The sequence below is a fragment of the Macaca nemestrina genome, chromosome 10 (genome assembly GCF_043159975.1).
Source record: "Macaca nemestrina isolate mMacNem1 chromosome 10, mMacNem.hap1, whole genome shotgun sequence".
Lineage (NCBI taxonomy): Eukaryota > Metazoa > Chordata > Mammalia > Primates > Cercopithecidae > Macaca > Macaca nemestrina.
Window position 1 is genome coordinate 13,127,061 of NC_092134.1, and position 19,450 is coordinate 13,146,510.

The 19,450-nt window shown below is 41.7% G+C and overlaps 1 protein-coding gene and 1 pseudogene across 6 annotated transcripts in view; both read right to left on the bottom strand.

Moving 5' to 3' along the window:
* LOC105494849 (BICD family like cargo adaptor 1) overlaps positions 1–19,450 on the bottom strand; it is a 109,697-nt gene that overhangs the window by 31,278 nt on the left and 58,969 nt on the right. For 4 of the 6 annotated variants that reach the window (XR_003021112.2, XR_011608756.1, XM_071070976.1 and 1 more), the window contains exons 3-4: positions 1,272–1,388; positions 346–357 (exon numbers count right to left, since the gene is read on the bottom strand). Coding sequence is in view for 4 of the 6 variants with exons in the window: in XM_071070976.1 (XP_070927077.1) it covers positions 346–357; positions 1,272–1,388 (129 nt within the window). In the remaining 2 variants the exon portion in view is untranslated. The remainder of the gene's footprint in view (positions 1–345; positions 358–1,271; positions 1,389–19,450) is intronic. The other 2 variants (XM_011763759.2, XM_011763782.2) reach the window with 1 other exon arrangement.
* On the bottom strand, positions 14,782–14,877 carry LOC112429147 (small nucleolar RNA U13; annotated as a pseudogene).

Here is a 19,450-nt window from a genome sequence, read left to right on the forward strand (position 1 = left end):
ACACTTAGTTTGGAGCTACACAAAGTAACTTACTTGAAACAAACAATTTTCATAGCTTGCCTTTTAAAGGTAGCAGTGTTCACGGACAAAGCAGGGAATCAGCGTTAGGCCACTAACTCCCTCACCCAACCCTACACACCCTGAAACTTGTGAACAAATCTGGCAATAAACATTCCTGGGGATGACCTGGTTCATGAGGGTCTAGAAAAAGTGAATGCATAGGGGAAAGAGGAAGACAGAAAACTTGAAGGAGTCAGAGGCTGGCAGAGGCAGGTGAATGGCAAGTCATGCACACAAATGGTCACATATAGGCATGCCAAACCCCACTGGAACAAATCTACTTACTTCAAGGACCTGCTGCTCAATACCAGTAGGCAGTCCAAGGGAAAGGGGGAAGGAAGGGAATGGGAGGCAGGAGAAAACAGAAGATATTGACAGACTTTAGGAAAAACATCCTCAGGTCATTTACCAAGCAGGGGAGCAGGCTATCTGGGTTTCTCTGGCCTGACCATGATGGCTGATTGCTTCATCACAGTGGAAGGTTACTTGTTCAACCTGGCTCTAGACTGTCCTTCAATCTCTGACTTAGCAAAGGGGCTGCTGTCCAGATACTTGGCTAAAGGGTCCTCAAAAGCAGACCAGGTGGAAGCCTCCCCCGGGGGCAGGCCTGGTTTGGGCTGGTGATAAGATCCTTACCCTCTCTTCACCTTCCACAACCAGATTCTCACAGTATTGTTCCCCTGCCGATACTTTCTTTTTCCCCTCATCTTGGCCCTCACGTTCTGGCCTCCCTTATGGTTTCAATAACATCACTGTGTTCCAGGTATCATATAAAGTGCCTCGTATGCATTAACCCATAATATCCTTGCAAAAACCTGTGAAGTAGAAACTTCTATTTCTCTCATTTTGCAGATGAGAATAACAGCAGACCTTAGTAAGATGGACTGAACTGGGCCTAAATGGAATAGAGAAAGGCGAGATGTCCTTTCCCACCTCCTATTTCGGATTGGCAAGGATATTTTTAGAGAGATCAACATATTCAGTAAAATGTAGGTCATCTGTGATTTCAATACACCCGGCAGTAACTCTGAGCAACTTCATTTTTCCAGACAACGACCTACCCAAAGAAATATAGATCAAATGTTCCCCATTTAGTTTTGCACAGAAATGTCTTTCTGTAGAGATTTTAGTCCCTTTTACATAGAGCAGTTTTTTGTCTCCCAGTGAGAAAAGCATTCCACCTTCCAGCACTGCTGTGTGGGGAGGCTCACCTCAGCCTGAAGACTCTCCAGCCGGATGATATGCTGGTTGGTTGACGAGTTTTTCTCCCGAAAGTCTTCTCTGAGGGCGTGGACCTGCATGGAGAGTTGTCTCTCAACTTCTGATGCCTGAAACAGAGGAGACCTGCAGAGCTGATTCAGAGGTTATGCAAAGAAGTCTGTTAAGATTTCTGTCTTTCATTTATCAAGCATCTCTTTGCACTTTCCATTCTATAAGGAGCACTAGATGAGATGCTGGTTTCCCACGCACCATTCATTTGTTCTCTAGTGCTAAAACAGGACAAACTCCCACCCCCACCTCCACCATTAATGACTCTGTCTAGGTCCAAGACCACTTGACTGATCAGAAGAAACAGCCCTAGGAAATAGTATGCTCTCAAATGTTAGTTATCATTATTACTCTACATATAGAAGAAACTCAGCAAATATCTACTAAATTGAAAGTCTGAATATTTTACATGAAAGAATAAGATGGTTATACCTACTGCCTTAGAAATGCCTTCATTTCTCCCATCAATTTCCTCAAGTGGGCTCAGTCAAATCACACGCATCTGCATTTCTCTCCTCTACTTAACATGGGCACTATTTGAAATTGCTTGTCATATCTGTTAAGATTTTTGCCACTCATTCCTCAAGGACATTTTTGCAACTTTTAATTCTTTGGGGAGTGCCAGCAGAGGTGCCTATTTCCCACCTCAATCCATTTATGATCTAATGCTAAAATACATTAGATCATAACCATAACATAACACCAAAATATCATTTGGTGTTGTAGGAGGCTAACTTGGTAACAAAAATTCCAGCCCTCCTCCTGAGGGTCCCAGGCCAGACCCTGCTGAGGGAGCGCTGCTCACTGTCCTGTGGAGAGGAGAGCCATGGGACAAATTAAGTAACTGCCTCAATGCTTTTTTGAGGCCAAATGGGGTCAGTAAGCTTTATGGGTTCTTGGGAGAGATCACTGTGTGCTGGAACGGCCAGGAAAGACTTTCCAAGGAGGTGGGACGGTAATAATGTTGAAATGGTAGACTAGCTGTTCAATGAGGCTCTCATAGTAATGGTTACATGTTCAATAGTTCTTTTTATCTTCAAGTACTCTATAGTCAATTGTCCATCTTTTTTATTTTTGGTTCCACATATTCAACAAATGTTACCTCACTGGACTACAGAGCCACAGAAGATTCTTAACCTACTCACTATTTTTAAAACAATTACAAAACATAGAACAAAATAAAATAAAACCATACTCTAGCTGATTTTCATTTAAATACCCTCTAACCTTTAAATTTTCCTTCCTATGAATCATCTTTGTTTCCCAAGTTTCAGTCAGTGAAGTAATGAGCTAATAAGATTCTGATATACAACTGACTCCTTAAAAAACTTAGAAGTTCAGAGCTGCATGAAGTAACTTACTTGAAATGAACAATTTCATAGCTTGGCTTTATGATGCAAGGAATCAGCATTAGGCCGCCAACTCCCTCATCCCACCCTACACACCCTGAAACCTGTGAATAATTCTGGCAATAAACATTCCTGGGAATGTTTCCCCTATATTATTTCTCCTTCATATTCTAAATTTAATTTCAGATACCCACTAGGCTGTTTTAGACTTCTCAATCACTCAGAAACACAATTAGTCATTCACTCTTGCCAAAGAATCACATTAGTAATATTTACTGAGTACATACTATGTGTCAAGAACTGTGCTAAATGCTTTCAATGCATTATCTTGATTGTTACCCCCAATTTACCAACAAGGAAATTGGCTCAGGAAAGTGAAGGAACTTGTCCAACATCTCAGTGACAGAATCAGGATGGTAAAAACCTTGGGCTAGGCTGGGTACGCTGGCTCATGCGTGTAATCCCAGCACTTTGGGAGGCTGAGGTGGGCGGACTGCTTGAGCCCAGGAGCTTGAGACCAGCCTAGCCAACATGGTGAAACCCAGTCTCTAGAAAAAATACAAAAATTAGCCAGGCATGGTGGCATGTGCCTGTAGTCCCAGCTACTTGGGAGGCTGAGGTGGGAGGATCACCTGAGCCCAGGGAGGTCGAGGCTACAGTGAGCCATGATTGTGCCACCACTGCACTACAGCCTGGGCAAAAGAGTTTGAAAGCCTGTCTCAAAAATAAATAAATAGGCTGGACAGGGTGGCTCACGTCTGTACTCCCAGCACTTTGGGAGCCTGAGGCACCTGGATCACCTGAGGTCAGGAGTTCGAGACCAGCCAGGCCAATATGGCAAAACCCCATCTCTACTAAAAATACAAAAATTAGGCCGGGCATGGTGGCTAACACCTGTAATCCCAACACTTTAGGAGCCAAGGTGGGCGGATCACAAAGTCAGGAGTTCAAGACCAGCTTGGCTAACATGGTGAAACCCTATGTCTACCAAAAGTACAAAAATCGGCTGGGCATCATGGGGTGTGCCTGTAATCCCAGCTACTCAGGAGGCTAAGGCAGGAGAATTGCTTGAACCGGGACACAGGAGGTGGAGGTTGCAGTGAGTTGAGATTGCGCCACTTACACTCCAGTCCGGGCTACAGAGCGAGACTCAATCTCAAAAAACAAACAAACAAACAAAAAAATTAACCAGGCATGGTGGTGCGTGCCTATAGTCCCAGCTATTGGGAGGCTGAGGCAGGAGAATCGCTTGAACCTTGGAGGCAGAAGTTGCAGTGAGCCAAGATCACACCACTGCACTCCAGCCTGGGCGACAGAGTGAGACTACATCTCAGAAAGAAAAAAACTTTAAAAAAATTAAATAAAAAACCAACTTTAGCTGTCTTACCCTCAAATTAGTACTGTAATACTATCTTCTTGTATTTTGAAATAGTTTTTCATATGTATTCTCACTACTAAAACCAAACTTTATACAAGTCCAATTTAGCAAGGCTTTTCTTCTTTCCTTTTTTTTTTTTTTTAATGCTAGGCATTTCATTTCAGACTTAAAATTTCTTCTAAGGCCAGCTGCAGTGGCTCATGCCTATAATCCCGGCACTTTGGGAGGCCGAGGCGGGTGGATCACCTGAGGTTAGGAGTTTGAGAGCAGCCTGTCCAACACGGTGAAACCCCACCTCTACTAAAAATACAAAAAACTAGCCAGGCGAGGTAGCGGGCGCCTGTAGTCCCAGCTACTCGGGAGGCTGAGGCAGGAGAATGGCGTAAACCTGGGAGGCGGAGCTTGCAGGAGCCGAGATCTGGCCACTGCACTACAGCCTGGGCAACAGAGCGAGACTCCGTCTCAAAAAAAAAAAAAAGATACCAAAATTAGCCGGGCGTGGTGGCGGATGCCAGTAGTCCCAGCTACTTGTTAGGCTGAGGCAGGAGAATCGCTTGAACCCAGGAGGGGGAGATTGCAGTGAGCCGAGATCGCGCCACTGCACTCCAGCCTGGGCGACAGGGCAAGACTCTGTCTCAAAAATAAAATAAAATAAAATAAGATAAGATAAAATAAATAAAATCTTCTAATAGAAGGTAGGGCCCATCAGGAAACCATATGCTATAGTTTGAGTGCCTGTACTGAATTCAGGTGACTGCTGAGATTTCAAACATACTTAGATTTGCAGAGCACTGGGTAATTCAGGTAGCTGATCTTATTCTTAGCATCACCACTTTAACATGAATCACTCAACAACGAAGCCACAGAGATGCACTGAGGGCTGCAAATCTAGTCCAGCTGGTAAGAAATGCTCCTGCAGACTATCTCCTCTCAAAGCGATCTTCTTAGAAATAGAAATTTGTCTCTTCCTACCAGAAAGTTAAACTCTAGAGCCTGAGCTGTTAAGCACTAAGCTATAATGTTCCCTTTAAATGTCTGACTCCTCAACTATGCCTAGGGATATGCACAGCAAAAGCTTTTAACCTCCATTTCTCATCTGAATTTACAATAGCCTTAAGGCTATTGTAGAAGCAGGAATCACTGGCCTCCCTTTGCAGGCAGGGAGATAGAGGCTCCAAGGGTGTGTATGGCACTGGCCTTTGGCCACCACACCACAGTCACCTCCCAGCCAGGGGGGCACCAATCAATTGCCTGTGACGGTGATGGAGGGGATGGATCAATCTGAGTTATAATATAACCCACCCTTTGCAAGGAGCTAATGCACCTTCCAAAGTAAATTGTTTTCTTCTTTTTCAGAGACAGAATCTGGTTCACACCTTGGACTTGACTAACACAATGAATATTAGCTATTTCTGCACATAAATTAAATAATAACCACTTAAGTTTATATGTAACTCTTATGTTCTAAATGCTTTCTGGAAGTTAAATGCTAAATAAGGAAGCCTTAGCTCTGGAATGAATTTCAGAGGTTCTTTGAAGAACCTCTGAAGAAATGGGAGAGTTAGCTAGGGTAACTAACAGAAGTCTCTCTGAAGGGATACACTGTGCTCCTGAGAGGAGGGATATCGTGGAAAGATAAAAAAATTGAGTCAAATGGGCCAGGCGCAGTGTAATCCCAGCACTTTGAGAGGCCAAGGTGGGAGGATCACTTGAGCTCAGGAGTTCGAGACCATCCTGGAGAATCTGGTGAAACCCTGTCTCTACAAACTTCAAACTCCTAGTAGTACTTGTCCATGAAACTTCTCTGTAATAATTGGGAACCTGTCATCCATGATAATGTCCTCTAAATATACAACCACAGCATCAAATTCTGCATCAGAGGTGGAGGAGGAGAGCCCGAAGCTCTCTTCCTCTAAGGCATCCATCGCTGTTACCGTTCCCACCTGTGTGGGTAAGAAGACCACTGGGTTCCTATCCAACCCAGGGATTGGCGCAGGGCGGAGGCATTGCTGCCCAGGCCACAGACTGCTCACTCACTGCTCAGCAAGGTCACTGCTTATGCTCGAGGCCTGGCCGCAGGCTCCCCAGCTGCAACCACTCGCCTGTCAGGTCCCCACATCCATCTAGGACACTCTGCCCAAATCTTTCTTTCTTTCTCTCTCTCTTTTTTTTTTTTTTTTTGTTTGAGATAGAGTCTCGCTCTGTCACCCAGGCTGGAGTGCAGTAGTGTGATCTCGGCTAACTGCAACCTCCACCTCCCAGGTTCAAGCGATTCTCCTGCCTGAGCCTCCTGAGTAGCTGGGATTACAAGCGCACTACCATGCCCAGCTAATTTTTGTATTTTTAGTAGAGATGGGGTTTCACCATGTTGGTCAGGCTGGTCTCGAACTTCTGACCTCGTGATCCGCCCACCTTGGCCTCTCAAAGTGTTAGGATTACAGGTGTGAGCCACTGCTCCCGGCCTCAATTCATTCTTATAGCAGAAAATGGCAGACACAAGTCTTATAGTTCACTTATCAAAATGATGAGTTTTGGCTACCATGCCTAACTAAGCAGCCAGTAATTAGTTGTGGCAAAAAACATTTGAAATCATAGGTGAATATAAACTAGATGGCAAGACTTTAATTAAAGCATTTTTCTTTCCATTTTAAACTCAGGTTTTTTTCTATGATAAAAGTTACAAATGTTCAGAGTAAAAACAAAAAAAAGTAAAGAAAATTGAAGAATTAAAATGATAAAATCTCTACTTACTCCTAGTATTACTGCCACCCACCAGAGGTAATCACTATTAGATCTTTCTTGGGAGTCCTAGAAATTTTCTATTCATATATATGTATCTATGTAGATCTACCTTATTCTTTTTAATGGTTATCTAGTATTTATATCATAACTTAACTAGTCCCTACTGATAAGCATTTTGAGTCTCCCAATTTTTTTTGGCTATTATAAACATTGCTCCAAAAAATATCTTTGTTCACCCATCTTTGTGCTTGTGGGTAATTTTCCATAAGTGGAATCACTGGGTAAAAGAATATGCACATTCACTCTGAACAAGGTATTGCAAAACAGTCATCTAAAAAGGTTGCATCAATTTATATCTCTATCAACAGTACAAATACACCTGATGCCTGTTTCTCAATACTCTGCCACCATTGGGTATTATGAAATGTTTTAATCTTTAGATACTTCTTTTTTGTTTGTAGATACTTATTTCTAATATCCTCAAAAACTTAAGTCTCTTTTACTTTCACTGAATACAGATTGCATGATGAAACAAGACATTTGAAAAATATCTCTAGTTCTGTTACAGAATACTAAAAATTTTAACGCACATTCCCCAAACTATCTGAAATAAACTCTTTTTATAACTTGCTTGGGCTACTATAATTTAATGAATCCTCAAGTTGGCAAAACAAAGTAACAGTGTGTTCCTTTCCCTGTTGGTCAGAGTACCATCTAGGACAGATTACTTCCTCCCCACTGGGCAAAGCTGTTCCATCCTCACTTTGGTTATGGACATGATTAATAACATATGAACATTTCCCCAAACTAGAACTTTTAGATTAAGCTTGTTTAAACTTGCCAAAGCAGAACTGTTCACTATACACTTTCTTGTTAAATGGAGGGAAAGAAATTGCACTAGTTACACGTGAGTATCCATTTTACTTATTTGTTGAAAGGAAACAAATGAACTAATAAACTTATAAATTATCATAGGAAAGATCTACTATTTTCATATTCTGCCTGAATAATTGAGTTTTACCTTAAGAGAGAAATTCTCAAACTGTCTTCTGCCAGGGCATGATGGATAATGGGCACCTTTTGGGGTGGCAGTGACAGTGACAATAAGGATGATGACATTTATTTTAAAATTTAAATGTAACAAAATCCCACAGCAGAATATGGGTATTTTTTAAATGCTGCTAGCCTTTATTTTTTCCCCAATCTTTCTACATATGTGTGTGTGTACAATTACTTACAATCCTACTGTTATAATTTTTTACTTAGCATTATATCAACAGCATTTCTACATTATTATTATTATTTGAGATGAAGTCTTGCTCTGCTGCCAAGACTGGAGAGTGGTCGTGCGATCTCGGCTCACTGCAACCTCTGCCTCCTGTGTTCAAATGATTCTCCTGCCTCAGCCTTCCGAGTAGCTGGGATCACAGGTGTGCACCACCATGCCTGGCTAATTTTTTTTGCATTTTTAGTAGAGGTGGAGTTTCGCCATGTTGGCCAGGCTGGTCTCGAACTCCTGATCTCAAGTGATCCACCCGCCTCAGCCTCCCAAAGTGCTGGAATTAGGCGTGAGCCACCATGCCCGGCCTATTATTATTAATAGGCATTTTATGTGGCTATAATATTCCATCAAGTATTTCCTTTACCATTCCCTTATTATTAGGCACATGGGATTTCCCCATATTTTGCAACTATAATGCATCGATGAAGACATGTCACTAGCGTAGTGGTAGAAGAACTTACCTGAGTAGAAGCAGACTGGACAAGCTTACTATGTCAGCAAGGTAGATTAACACTCTTCAGAAAAGAAAACCTGGCCAGGTGGCTCATGCCTGTAATCCCAGCACCAATTTGGGAGGCTGAGGCGGGCAGATCACTTGAGGTCAGGAGTTCCAGACCACCCTGGCCAACATGGCAAAACTCTATCTCTACTAAAAATGCAATAAAATTAGCTAGGGGTGCTGGTGCACACCTGTGGTCCCAGCCCAGCTACTCGGGAGGCTGAGGCAGGAGAATCGCTTGAACCTGGAAGGTGGAGGTTGCAGTGAGTTGAGATCATACCACTGCACTCCAGCCTGGGCAACAGAGCAAGACTCTGTGTCAAAAAATAAATAAATAAATAAAAAATAAAAAAAAAAAAAAAGAAAGTTACGATTTTTTTGGGGATTATAGGTGCCCGCCACCAAGCCTGGCTAATTTTTTTTTGTATTTTTAGTAGAGACAGGGTTTCACCATGTTAGTCAGGCTGGTTTCAAACTCCTGACCTCAGGTGATCCGCCCACCTCGGCCCCCCAAAGTGCTGGGATAACAGAGGTGAGCCACTACGCCTGGCCTTACAATGTTTTATATATACAAATGAGGAGTCTGATAAACATACATGCGTTTATGAGCATACATATACTTATTCCCTAGCTCTGTCCTCTGAGAGCACCTAAATACAATGACACTCTAGTAGCAATACACACATAGCGCTCAAATCTTGCTTTCCAAATACCATTCTCTAATAAATGAACGAAGGCTCCTTGGAGAAAAGGCTAGTTTCAGGGTTGGGGCAGGAAAAATACAGGATGAGCCTAGAACATCTCATGGTACTGCAAAGTAAGAAAGTGCTTAAAAAATGATGGTGGCACATGAAAAAATGATGGTTGACATAGTAGTCAATCTGAAGGAGCTCCTAATGGCTAAGGCAAGGACCATTTAATCAATAAACAAATAACGACAGTAATGGATTATAACATATAGGATAAATATTCATGAGTCTACACTGATAATTCAATCAGCAAACCGGGGGGGAAGGGCTCTTCTCCCTTACAAAATAAAGAAGAAATGATGAAAATAGAAGGCGCAGTAGCCCACGCTCTAATCCCAGCACTTTGGGAGGCTGAGGCGGGTGGATCACCTGAGGTCAGGAGTTCGAGACCAGCCTGACCAATATGGCGAAACCCTGTCTCCACTAAAAATACAAAATTAATTGGGCGTGGTGGTGCATGCATGTAATCCCAGCTACTCGGGAGGCTGAGGCAGGAGAATCGCTTCGCTTGAACCCAGGAGGCAGAGGTTGAGGTTAGCCGAGATTGCGCCACTGCGCTCTAGCCTGGGCAACAAGAGCGAAACTCCACCTTAAAAAAAAGAAATGAAAATCAGGTTGGCTGCAGTAGCTCACGCCTGTAATCCTAGCACTTTGGGAGGCCAAGGTGGGTGGATCATTTGAGGTCAGGAGTTTGAGACTAGCCTGTCCAACATGGTGAAACCCCACCTCTACTAAAAACAGAAGAATTAGCCAGGCGTGGTGGCGGGCACCTGTAGTCTGTAGTGCCCAGCTACTCAGGAGGCTGAGGCAGGAGAATCGCTTGAACCTAGGAGGTGGAGGTTGCAGTGAGCCGAGATTGTGCCCTGCACTCCAGCCTGGGTGACAGAGCGAGACTCTGTCTCAAAAAAAAAAGAAAAAAGAAAATCATTAGGCAAGCATCACGGTAATTGCTGCAGGCAAGACTAGAGAATGAATGCTAAAATTTGTGGGCAAAAGTTTCATGAGAAACAGGATATTTTCATATCCTCAAAATATCTCTCCATAAGATTGATTTATTAATTACAAAGGGAAAAATCATTTATCGTGGGGAGCCTGGCAAACACTACCTTAACCAAGCAGTCAACATCACAGGTCCTCGACATGATGTACTGAGAAGGGTCCAACTGTACTCTTGTGCTATTCTCGGCAAGACTGAATAACCTCAATCTACTTATGACAAAACATTAGACAAACCCAAATGAATGACTTTGTACCAAATAATTGATCAGTAGTCTTCAAAAGTATCAATTTCAAGAGAAACAAAGACTATTCAGAATGAACTCTCATCAATTAAAACGAAAGAGAGAGAGAGAAAGAAAAAGAAAGAGAAAGAAAGCAAAAGAAAAAAGAAAGAAAGAAAGAAAGAAAGAAAGAAAGAAAGAAAGAAAGAAAGAAAGAAAGAAGAAAAGAAAGCGAGAAAAAGCAAGAAAGAGAGAAGAGAAAGGGAGGGGAGGGGAAAGAAAAACAAGGTATGCCTGTAATCCCAGCACTTTGGGAAGCCAAGGTGGGCAGATCACAAGCTCAGGAGTTCAAGACCAGCCTGGCCAACATAGTGAAACCCCGCCTCTACTAAAAATACAAAAAAAATTAGCTGGGTGTGGTGGCAGGCGACTGTAGTCCCAGCTACTTGGGAGGCTGAGGCAGGAGACTCGCATGAACCCGGGAGGTAGAGGTTGCAGTGAGCCGAGATCGTGCCACTGCACTCCAATCTGGGCAACACAGTGAGACTCTGTCTCAACAACAACAGCAACAACAACAAAACAAAACAAAACCCAACAACAACAAAGACTGAGAAACTGGCAGAGATTGGAGGAGAAAAAAGAAACATGACAACTAAGTGCAACATGGAAGACTGAACTGGATTCTGGAGCAGAAAAAGAACATTTGTGGGAAAACTGACAAAATTCCAATAGGTATGTAGATTAGTTAATAGTAGTGTCTCAATATTAATTTCCTGGTTTTGATAACCACACTATGATTACAAAAGATGTTAACATTAGGGGGAGCTGGATGAAGGGTATTTGAGAATCCATATTATTTTTGTAGCTTCTTTTTAAATCTAACTTTTTAAAATCCCAGACTAGTTGTGCCCCCAAGACACTTAACAGAAGAAAACACAAATCCTCTTTGGAGGATGGTACCTTCAATCCAAAGATCAAATAATCTCCATACATAGTTTTCTAATAAAAACAAGATTATAGTAAAAAAATTAAAAACATGTACCCATGGAAACAAGGACTCATTAGGAAGTACTGGTAGAAACAGATTCATAAAAACTTCAGATCCTGATATTATCAGATATAGATTTTAAGACAATGCTGCTATGTTTAGAGAAATAAAATATTAAAAATATCTCCAGGGGGCTGGGCTCAGTGCCTCACGCCTGTAATCCCAGCACTTTGGGAGGCTGAGGCAGGCAGATCACGAGTCAGGAGCTCAAGACCAGCCTTGCCAACATGGTGAAATCCTGTCTCTACTAAAAATACAAAAATTAGCTGGGTGTGGTGGTGCACGTCTGTAATCCCAACTACTTGGGAAGCTGAGGCAGGAGAATTGCTTGAACCTGGGAGGTGGAGGTTGCAGTGAGCTGAGATCACGCCATTGAACTCCAGCTCTGGGCAACAGAGCAAGACTCTGTCTCGGGGAAAAAGAAAAAAAATCTCCAGGGAAGAGGAAAATGTAAAATACAATCTTCTCAGATTTGGAAAAGATCCAAGATATCTAGAAATACAAAATACTAACTTAAAATTAAAAACCCAGGCCAGGTGCAGTGGCTCACGCCTGTAATCCCAGCACTTTGGGAGGCCAAGGTGGGAAGATCACTTGAGGCCAGGAGTTCAAGACTAGCCTAGGTAACATTGAAAAACTCTGTCTCTAATAAAAATAAAAAAATTAGCTGCATGTGGTAGCACACAACTGTTAATCCCAGCTACTTGGGAGGCTGAAGCACGAGAATTGCTTGAACCTGGGAGGCAAAGGTTGCAGTGAGCCAAGATCATGCCATTGCACTCCAGCCTGGGCAACAGAGTAAGAGTCTGTCTCAAGCAAACAAAAACAAAAAACGTCACAAAACCCAACAGGTAGTAGCAAAATTAAAGACTTCTAAGCATTAGAAGACATCATTAAGAAAATAGATCTAGGCCAGGCGAGGTGGTTCACACCTGTAATTCTAGCACTTTGGGAGACCAAGGCAGGTGGATCATGAGGTCAGGAGATCGAGACCATCCTGGCTAACACAGTGAAACCCTGTCTCTACTAAAAAACACAAAAAAATTAGCCAGGCGTGGGAGCGGGCGCCTGTAGTCCCAGCTACTCAGGAGGCTGAGGCAGGAGAATGGCGCGAACCCAGGAAGTGGAGCTTGCAGTGAGCCGAGATCACGCCACTGCACTTCAGCCTGGATGACAGAGAGAGACTCCGTCTAAAAAAAAAAAAAAAAAAAAAAAGATCTCTAAAGCTCAGACTGGGAGAAAATGGTTTTTTTTTTTTTTTTTTTGAGACGGAGTCTCGCTGTGTCTCCCAGGCTGGAGTGCAGTGGCGTGATCTCGGCTCACTGCAAGCTCCGCCTCCCGGGTTCACGCCATTCTCCCGCCTCAGCCTCCCAAGTAGCTGAGACTACAGGCGCCTGCCACCACGCCCGGCTAGTTTTTTGTATTTTTAGTAGAGACGGGGTTTCACCATGTTAGCCAGGATAGTCTCGATCTCCTGACCTCGTGATCCACCCGCCTCGGCCTCCCAAAGTGCTGGGATTACAGGCTTGAGCCACCGCGCCCGGCCTGGGAGAAAATGTTTATAACACATATATCTGACTTGTATTCAGAATATATAAAAACCTCTAACTCAATAAAAAGACATAATTTTTTATGAGCAAAACATTTGAACAAATACTTCAAAGACAAAAATAAATGAATGGCCAATAGGCAAATGAAGAAATGCTCCACATCATTAGTGACCAGAGAAATGTAAATTAAAACCGCAATGAGATACCACTACATACTCACAAGAAGGCTACAATTAGAAAGAACAACACCACAAAATACTGGGAATGTCAACAACTGGAATTCCCACACACTGTTGGTGGGAGTGTAAAATGGCATAACCTACTTTGGAGGAATAAAAAGCTTTGCAGTTTCTTCTTAACTTAATGGACAGAGTTTAAGAACACAAGTGACAACTGAAGAGAAAATTACCAAATTAGAAGACTAGTCAGAAGGAACTATCTACACTACAATACAAAGACAAAGATGGAAAAGAGAAGCGCTATGTTAGTATAGTCCCCGTAAGTTTAAACTGCAGTTCCAGAAAGGACAGAGTGAATGTGACTGAGGCAATACTTTATGAGGTAATGGCTGATAATCTCCTAACAATGAAAGACACCAATTCACAAACTCAAGATGCCCAATGAACCCAAAGCAGAAGAAATAAAAAGAAATCCACACCTAGATATATCATAAAGAAACTGCAGAACGCCAAAGACTAAGTAAGATGATCTTAGAAGATAAAAGATGACCTTTCCAGAGAAAACACTTGGTTCCCCTAATGACCACGAATAGGGCCCATATTAGCAGATCGCTTTAAAATAAAAAGACACAGATAAAAATGTAATATGCCCCTGCCAACCTTCTATCTCCTGTAACTCTGTTCCCTTTATCCTTGTTCTTTCCCTAGGCATGCTTCTTCCCTATTTTTCACAGGACTAACTCTGTCTTTCTAGACTTAGCTATAGCATAATTTCTTCCCAGAAGCTTTCTGTGCTCCTAGGCATTCCAGAGTGACCCTCCTTTGCGTTCTCATAGCACCCCAGGCACAAACTCTAGCAGAGGACATATTACATTTTATGAGTTATCTTCTTATGAGTCCTTCACCTCATCTGAAGCTTTTTAAGGATAGTGACAGTGTCTAATTCATTTTTGCACTCCCAGTAGCTAGTCCAGCGCCTGGCCAAGAAATGCCTGAACTGAAGTGAATGAAGGATCTTTCAAGGCTGAAACAAACTGTCCTTGAGAAATAAAAGTTTAAATGTACAGTAGGTAGCTACAGAATGAAAATAAGAAAAAAAATCCAAGAAACTAGAGTAGACACACAGACCCCAAATTTAAAATAAATGTCAACAAAAGTTTAATAAGCCTTTCTGTGTGGCTAGATTTATCCTAGGTACTAGGGATGAAACAGAGAAGACAGATCTGGTACCATCTTAGATTTCAAGAATGTCAGAGCTGGACCTTACCAAAATAAAAGAAAATCAGTTATCTGAACTCCTTCATTACACAGATGAAGAAACTGAGGCCCAGAGGAGATGCCTTGGTCACAGAGCAAGTGAGGGATAGGTAACCAAATAAGATACCAATTTAGGGAGAAAGGGAAAAAATGGAAAAGCAAATCACAGGAAACAAGAACCTGTAATTTTTTCTTCCCACATCAGACAGGTAATATGCTGACATTATAATAAGGTTTGAGGAAGGCACACCTCAAACAAGTGTGAAAGCCCAATCATTATGAACTACAAAAATATCAAGGACCTGTAATTTTAACAGCAATGCACTTGACAGTGAAAGGCTAAAGAAGGAGAAGAAACTACAACAAAACTTAGGCTGAGCAGAATCCAGATGTTTGCAAATATGTATTTACAGGAAAACATTTTCTTTTCCTGTTCTCTCATCCTAGGCTTCAATTAGTTTGAAACTTATTTTATTACTTTAATTTCTCACCTGCTAGACTTTGAGCTCAAGCATTCAGGACATTTACTTAGCACATCATTGGTACTCAATGCATATTTGGAGAGTAAATGATTAACTTTTTTTTATTAGAATAAGTCCATTTTCCTTTCGAGTTCTATCTTCATTTAAAAAAACAGGTCATCTTCTTTAGACTGTGCACAGCACTACTTTGCTACCAAACGAAAGCAAACACATAAACAACAATTTGTTCAGCTGAAAAATTTGAGATTTTAACAAAACAATGCTTTGCATTGTTCAAGCTTATTTTATTTTTGTGTTTAACAAGTATCTGTTTTCTGAACAACCCAAAGTTTGAAGCCCGAGAAGGCAGACATTTGCCACATAGCCCACACTGAGTTCCTGGGTTCCTGAACCTTTATGCTGCTATGTGAGAATGGCTGTGACTGTGGGCATCTGCTGTGCTACCTTTACTAATGCTACCTTAGTCCAGACATGAGATGCAGGCACATGAAACCCACCCTGTGCCCAAGATGTGTGTACAGGTATGTTCACTGAAGCAATGCTTCTGATAGTGAAAAACTGGAGGCAATCTAAATGTTCACTGTTAGCAGACTGGATTAAAAACATTATGGTGTATCAGTGCAATGAAAATGCTACACACATTTACCCCAACATGGAAGGACTTCAACAATGTAATGTTAAGTAAAAAAAAAAAAGCACATTTGCTCCCACTTACATGCTATTATGTGCTTATATTTATTTAGGTGTATACATGCATAGAAGAATGCTTGTAAGGCTATTCATCAAAATGTAATCAGTAATATCACCTCTGGGGGATAAGATTCCCAGGAATTTTTACTTTGGATAAGTTACTTTTTAAATAATAGTTATTATTATAAATAATATTTTAAAATTACTGTTTAAATAATGTTTGAGGCCAGGTGCTCACGCCTATAATCCCAGCACTTTGGGGGGCCGAGGTGGGAGGACTGCCTGAGGTCAGGAGTTCAAGACCAGCCTGGCCAACATGGTGAAACCCCATCTCTACCAAAAACACAAAAATTAGCCAGGCATGGTGGCATATGCTGTAATCCCAGCTACTCAGGAGGCTGAGGCAGGAGAATCACCTGAACCATGCAGTGGAGGTTGCAGTGAGCCGAGATCACATCACTGCACTCCAGCCTGGGCGACAGAGCAAGACCCTGTCTCAAAAAAAAGAAAGAAAAGAAAGAAAGAAAAACACCCCCAAAAAACTAAAAAACAAACAAACAAAAATAATGTTTGAATGTTCTACTGAAGTATGTATTATCTTTTTTTTTTTTTTCTTTCTGAGATAGGGTTGCACCCTGTCACCAGGCTGTACTGTGCAGTGGCGTGATCATGGCTCACTGCAGTCTTGACCTCCCAGGTCTCAGATGGTCCTCCCCTCTCAGGCCCACAAGCAGCTGGGACTACAGGCACATGCCACCACACTTGGCTAATTTTTGTTTTTTGTTTTTGGTAGAGACGGGGTTTCACCAGGCTGGTCTCAAACTCCTGGGCTCAAGCAATCTGCCGCCTCAGCCTCCCAAAGTGTTGGGATTACAGGCATGAGCCACCACGTGCAGCCTGTCTCATTTTTTGATGCAAAATATTTCTTTATTTTTCCATCAGACTACTGATTCATTTGGTATGCTTTTGGCTGGAGGTTGTATTTCTTAATAATCAGAAGAAATAAAGCCTAAGAGTTCAAGGCTACGGCAAGCTATTATCGTGCCTGCAAATAGCTACCGTACTCCAACCTGGGTGACACAGTGAGACCTCCGCCTCTTCAAAAAAGGCAAATTCATAAGACATCAACATCTATGGAGAAAGGCGAAAGAAAAAAAATTGTATTGGTAACATCAAACAAAGATCAGGAATTTCAGTAATAATGAGGCTGGGGAGAGTGATATAATAATCACAACGAATTTCAGAAAGTATAAGCTTAGAAAGATTGAGGGAGGAAAGGAGTCATTTTTTTTTTTCCTTTTTTTTTTTAAAGGCCTTCAATTTTGAAAATGTACAAAGTTTCATGTCCCTGTGATAGATATAAAGAATAAGACAAAATCTTCATTTTTTTTTTGAGACGGAGTCTCGCTCTGTCACCCAGGCTGGAGTGCAGTGGCGCGATCTCGGCTCACTGCAAGCTCCGCTTTCCGGATTCACACCATTCTCCTGCCTCAGCTTCCCCAGTAGCTGGGACTACAGGTGCCCGCCTCTGTGCCCAGCTAATTTTTTGTATTTTTAGTAGAGACAGGGTTTCACTGTGGTCTTGATCTCCTGACCTCGTGATCCACCCGCCTCGGCCTCCCAAAGTGTTGGGATTACAGGCGTAAGCCACCACACCTGGCCCGAGAGTGATATAATAATCAAAACAAATTTCACAAAGTGTAAGCTTAGAAAGATTGAGGGAGGAAAGGAGTCATTTGCTTTTTTTTTTAAAATTTTTAAAAGACCTTCAATTTTGAACATGTACAGTTTCATGTCCCTGTGAGAGATATAAAGTATGAGACACAATCTTCATTCTTAAGTAGCTGAAGATGAGATGAACCCTTATGAAGCAGCCAATATAAAGCAAGAATAAATATTTGTATAAACTGGCAAGTGATTTGAGAAGTACACAAATAAGGCAAAAATATAGTAATTATTTTAAGGGAAATAAAGTACATAGCTGTACGACCTTCAAAAAATTATCTAACCACTCTATACCTCAGTTTCCTCATCTGAAAGATGGTGATTAAAAAAAACTACCTTTCAAGTTATTCTAGCATTAAAATGCAATAATATATATGAAATGTTTAGCACAGGTTAACTATGTAATATACTACAGCTAATAATTATTTATGATAAAGTGAAAATTCCAAATAGAATATTGGCTTTAGCTCAAAGGAAAACATGCAATTTGAGAGTTGAAACTTCAGAGATAATCTGGTTCAAAGCCCTAACTTTGCAGGTGATGAAACTGAGGCATCGGTCAACAAAGTTCGACCTGTAAAGATACAATTTGCATGAAGGTCCCTGCCCAAGATCACAGAACTTGTTAGCTCCTGACTCCCATTTCAGTTTCTTTCCATTTCATTACCCCTTTTTAAGTCAAAAACAAATAGTCACATATTGGATGATTTCCAGGGATGACAAAAACTCATCCCCTGGAATGAGGAAGGTCTGATGCTCTAACAATGTTATTAATCATGTGAGGGAATGCCTGATAAAGTCAATGTTTTCCTGGTCATACTGTTTACAGGAGGCATGTATACAAGCTACTATATGACATTCAGATGGTATACATCCACTAGATAGGGCCATGTTTAATTTTGTTTTATTTGAACTAATGTCTAAATTAGAGCACAATGAAAGTTTTGTTATTATCCTTTCGGTCACTATCAGAAACGTAATCCCCCCAGCATCAAAGACCAGCAACTCCAGCAGCACCAACTTTAATTGAAAAAGAAAAAAGGACAAATGTTAATACTGCTTTTGTTTCTGGAAGAGGACTGTTATTCAATGTCAGATCCCCACTGCTGGTTAATAAAAACATTTCAGAAGTCAGAATAGATCTTTTAATTTTCTTTTTAAATGTTCTATGAGGACTCATAATAAAACAGGCCCCAGATACTTCCAATACACTACACTGTACTCGCAATTGGAGCTTTTCATTCAGTCTTTTTTTTTTTTTTTTTTTTTTTGAGACGGAGTCTTGCTCTGTCGCCCAGGCTGGAGTGCAGTGGCCGGATCTCAGCTCACTGTAAGCTCCGCCTCCCGGGTTTACGCCATTCTCCTGCCTCAGCCTCCCGAGTAGCTGGGACTACAGGCGTCCGTCACCTCGCCCGGCTAGTTTTTTGTATTTTTTAGTAGAGACGGGGTTTCACCGTGTTAGCCAGGATGGTCTCGATCTCCTGACCTAGTGATCCGCCCGTCTCGGCCTCCCAAAGTGCTGGGATTACAGGCTTGAGCCACCGCGCCCGGCCCAGTCTTTTTTTTTTCTTAACCAAAATGACACTATTCCCTATGTTAACTTAATGGCCTGGCACTTTGCACTAATTCCAACATGGATGGAACACTACTATGCTTTGAACTGAGGATACAGAGACAAAGAAGACATAGTTCTTGTGGAAAACTCAAGGTCTAAAAAGAACATAGTCTCTTCTCTATCAGTTACTGTACTGTGTGACCACAGGCAAACTGCTTAATTCTCTGTGTCTTAGGTTCTTCCCTTACATTTAAGAGAAAGTAGTACCTACCTCACAAGGTTGTATGACTGAAATAAATATATGTAAAGTGGTTGGAACAGTGTCTGGTACACAGTAGGCAGTACATGTGTTAGCTGTTGCCATTACTGTATTCACCTTCATCATTATTATAAGCCAGCTCTAATAACCTGAAAGA